The sequence below is a fragment of the Perkinsus marinus genome, assembly GCF_000006405.1.
Source record: "Perkinsus marinus ATCC 50983 genomic scaffold scf_1104296931854, whole genome shotgun sequence".
NCBI lineage: Eukaryota > Perkinsozoa > Perkinsida > Perkinsidae > Perkinsus > Perkinsus marinus.
Window position 1 is genome coordinate 438 of NW_003215631.1, and position 4,832 is coordinate 5,269.

At 40.3% G+C, this 4,832-nt stretch overlaps 1 protein-coding gene across 1 annotated transcript in view; it reads left to right on the plus strand.

Annotated features, from left to right (window-relative positions):
• Nucleotides 1–4,219: 4,219 nt before the first annotated feature.
• The window catches only part of Pmar_PMAR019835 (hypothetical protein), a gene marked incomplete at both ends in the record, with an annotated part of 3,077 nt that continues 2,464 nt past the window's right edge, over nt 4,220–4,832 (plus strand). Inside the window, 4 exons of the mRNA XM_002786111.1 lie at nt 4,220–4,233; nt 4,280–4,393; nt 4,448–4,516; nt 4,708–4,796. Of these exons, the coding sequence (XP_002786157.1) occupies nt 4,220–4,233; nt 4,280–4,393; nt 4,448–4,516; nt 4,708–4,796 (286 nt within the window). The remainder of the gene's footprint in view (nt 4,234–4,279; nt 4,394–4,447; nt 4,517–4,707; nt 4,797–4,832) is intronic.

Below are 4,832 nucleotides of genomic sequence, written 5' to 3' on the forward strand. Positions count from 1 at the left end.
AACACCCCATCCTCAGAAGCATACCCATATGGTTGAAATCGAGCCACATGGCCTACATCAACTTTTATACCCACCTGCAAGTCAATTTCGCCCATGTGCGAAATTGATGTGCAGCTTTCGCGAGCATCTTTGACCAAACGTGCACATCGATTTCGCGCATCCCCCTCCACCCCTTGGACAATGTTATAAACTATGTTCACTTGTCTCTCTATTGAACTACTGGACTCTTCTGTGGGCTAGCATAGGCTGCTTCACAATACAAGACAAAAGAGGAACAATGTCCAAGGGGGTGGGGAGGGGGTTTGTAAAAAAATGTACGACTTTTGCAAAAAGCCAGCAGCACCCTAAGGACTTCCCGGGCGGTCCCCCACCCCAGTACTATCCGGGCCTTGCGCCGCTTAACTTCGGAGTTCGGATGGGATCCGGTGTATTCGACGCAGTATGGCCGCTGGCGATCATAAAGTCGACCAAAAAGCCAAGTTACCCCCAACCGCGCACACCCAAATTTGGACAAGTCGAGGATTTTCAACCCATAAGGTATGATCCTCCATCCAACTTCAAACGCTCATCAGGACACTATACCGCGATCCAACTCAACCGTGCCCCACACCAGAGCTCTCAGAAGCTCTTGAGTGTGGAGTAATCCGCCTTTTTAAATCGAGTCCGTAGATGGAAATAGAATAGGAGGAGACAAATCGGCGCAACACGGGATGAATCTCAGTGGATCGTAAGACTAAGCCTACTCTCAACACTTACAATACCCGGATGCAATTAAGTCGTCTTCAAAGGATTTATCGAGCCCAATACTTGCAATTGCTATGATCACCATACACTCTGACCACAAGTCAATGCAGCCAGAGGTATAGCAGCTTGAATTTTGGTCAGGCCGAAGCCTGACCTAGCCTTTTTCTTGTAGCATTGAGCACGGTGTACAACACTGCTTATCCAGCATGGATTCCGGCTTAGAGGCGTTCAGCCGTAATCCAGCAGATGGTAGCTTCGCCGTACTGTCTTTTCAGACAACGGCATTAACCAAGTATCTGGACGAAGTGTTCCTCTCGTACTAACTTCGACTACTGTCGCAGTATCTACTTTGTCAGTAGGGTAAAACTAACCTGTCTCACGACGGTCTAAACCCAGCTCACGTTCCCTATTGGCGGGTGAACAATCCGACACTTTGAGACTTCTGCGTCTCAATGATAGGAAGAGCCGACATCGAAGGATCAAAAAGCAACGTCGCTATGAACGCTTGGCTGCCACAAGCCAGTTAAGAAATACCGACGTTACTTCAGCAAGTTAAGATACCGACGACATTTACGGTTTCCCAATCTCAGCATATCCTGTATAACTTTTATGAGGTCAAACCCTCTTGTCGAATCCGAGGAATTTCAATTCGATAAAGAACGCACTCAAGTATGCCCTCGTCGCAAAGTCTCCGCAAAAAATACCTACGTGCATATGTCACAATTTCCGTGTTCTACGAAAAGCCCAGATTTGCGCTTTGCGCCCGCGCAATACTCGATTTGGCTTTCAAAATTTTGATTCCAATTTTTTTGTTTTGTGTCGGTAGAAATTAACTTGCGGCATGTAGAACTCCTAAGATTCTCTAAACTCGTATAATGCTACGTGGTATACATCATGACTTTTCTCGTTGTTCGACTATCAGATGCAGAATAATGTGTAAACTCATCTTTGCGGAGAGCGTACATCTGTGCTTTAATAGACAGGCGATAAGTAAAATACATGTTGAGTGTTTGAGATTGGCATGTATACTGTTGATCTCGTCTCATAACGTCTAAGAGAACGCTGTATACAAAATTCGTTAAGTACTACATGTTGCTAATTCTACAGTGGATCCTGTTTGTACGTGTCATATTACTAACTGTCCAGCGCCTGCGTTATTCTTTTCTTTATAGTATAGTACGCTACGTAATGTACGCTACAGTACGTTTACTTATCTTTACTTTGTGTTTACAGTTTCACTCGGTTAGTATGGATTTATGTTGCATTTAGACATTTGTCTTTCGTATCGTCTTAACTTGACAAAAAGGCTGCCTTGTTCTTGCTTTTGTTGTGTGATGTAGGTCGACAAAAGTCTACTTTAGGTCGATAGTACATTGTACTATACACTGTCGTCTAATTCGTTTGTTTTCGAACGTTGATCTACGGTGCAAACGTTCGTACTCGTCTGCGTTGAATGAGGCTACAATCTTGAACACTAGCAATCTTGCATTTCCCATGTATCGGGCGGGCGACATTTTCATTTCGCACGACATGTTGTGCGATACCGCAGTGGCATTCTTTCAACGTTGAGGGTTCTTAAGTCTGTAAGTGCGCGAGACATTGTGTCTGCGTGCAGGCTGTTTTGCGCGTTGCGTGAAGCAAAGAAGAAAGCTGAGTTGTGGTTGGTAAGCTCGGTAGTTGAGTGTACTAAGCTCTGGACCGCTACAGAGTTCCTGGTTCACTTACTGCACTGTTGAGGTACGCAACTGACGTCTAGTTACGGTGCAAGCACGTTACGTTGGTCAGAAGGTAGCTTGTATATCCAGTAGTTCAGACCTTGAGTTGATAGTAGTCATGGTTCTAACGCGAAGTGGAGCACGTAGTGAGGCCACTCATATATTAGAGGGTGTTCGCCGTTCTCCGAGACTTATTCGCAAGTGCACTGAGGATACGTCACGCGTCAGTACAAGGCAGAGTCCGTCGGTTCGATCAACTAGTACTTGGGGTTGTAAGGCTCGCGGTATCAACGCAGCCAGCGTCGGCAAGGGTTCGGTTGTGGTTACACCATCCACAAATTCTATTCCTTCGGGTAATAGTGCCGTCCCCACTCGCCCGCACGCACAATGTGCTAGCTATTTCCGTTTCTTGTGGTCATCGATCTTACTTGAATTAGTCCTTATTGAACGTCTGCGTTCTGTGTTGTCTATACTCCTGATAGCTTCTGGTACTTTGAATATCTTTATTCACGTATGTCTACTACTAAGTCTTCATACAAAAAGAAGCCTATGCTGGACAAGGAGCAATTGGAGGATTTAGGTAGTACTGGGCATGGTAAAAACAGTTAGGTGGGTAATCTTGTTGAACTCGCAATATTATATTTTTCTTGGCCATTTTTATTGCGGTGTCTGTGTATGCTTTAAACAGTATACGTGTGTCATAAGTTGGCATTATATGCCTCAGACAGACGTTTCAGATTCTGCTTCCATTATCTGGCTGGTATATATTTCTTGTTTTGTATCATTTTTATTTCGGTGTTTTTCTATGCATAAAAGATTATAAGTTTGTCACAAGCTGCCATTATGTGGCTGAGATATACATAGGTTGTACCTAATGAGTTTAAACGATCTGTTCAACAAATGATTAACATTTTGACGTCTTTCCTTTGCTTTGTACCTGTCTTAGTGAATTATATAGCAATTACATTCTTAATGTGTCGTACGGTAACGATAATTGCTTTGGACTCATATAAGGTTTTCTATTATCTGCAGTTCGGTGTCTGCTTCTGTGTACAGTTTTATTCGTATGTCACAAGCGAGCATCGTATGCCCGAGACATATACACTATTTAGCAGGTTCTCTTGTGGTCGTATCGGTTGTTTCAATTAGACATGGCTATTATGTCATTCGGTGGCATTATCTGCCTCAGACATATATCATATCTTTTCTATATTCATTTCGGTGTTTATGCATATGTCTGAGGCATATAATGCCAACTTATGACATACGGATAATGCATAAATACCAAGTAGCTAATCTTTCAGTGGCTTTATATGCCTTCGATTTGCTCGCTCGGTTTTTGTATGTAGTGCCTTCGAATTTTGTTATCAACTTGTTGATAGACACATGTTTTATTGTATTTATACGCGCTACATATAAATGCTTAGTATGTGATAAGCTCGTTACAAATTGGCATTATCTGCCTAGGACGTAGCTTGCTACGCTTTTCATAATCATGTGTACATAGCGATATCCCACAAGTATGTCATAAAATGGCAGTATATGCCTGAGACATATGTTTGCTGTGTACTCTTTGCAGTGTATTATCTATGTATATACTAATATTATAAGAATGTGTCGAACATTGGCAGAATATGCTTGTGACATACCAGCTTTTTAGCATCATCTGGGTTTTTATTTATACGCCTAGCGAAAAACTAAAATCATACCAATTAAAATTCAAATCTATACGTTATTGAAAAATAATTGCTAATTACGAAATGACTACAGACATGTAAGTTTCTGTAATTATAGGCCAATATACATTTTATTTTCTTCAGATTCTATTGTGAAGTCTGCAAAAGAGTATTCGTTACACTTCAACAAGTACAACAACATGTACAAAATCAAATACATATTCAAAAACTAAATCAAATGGATGTCTCTAATGAACAGTAAGTCAACAATATATTTATAATTACCTTTTTATCTTTTTTTATTTCTTTCAGGCCATCTATGCGAATTTTACCGTTTGACAACAAGATTAAAGAAGAAGAAAAAGAAGAAGAAAAACAACAGTAAGTCACCAAATTTGTAGTATCAAACATATATATAAATGTAACTTTTAATTATATGTATAATTTTTTTATGTATATTTAATTATAATTATATACAATCACATGTATATAATAAATCAAAAATATTTTGCATGTTTTACAACATATGAAAAATAGGTATATGCTACAAACGATACAGTTTTCATTTTCAGGGAAGGATACGGTTGGTATTTAGAAAAAGCACCATGGAACATTCGAAAAATGTTCACAATTGATGATCATGGTTACAAATGCAATATGTGTAGTAAGTCATCATTATTTAATACACTAATTATTT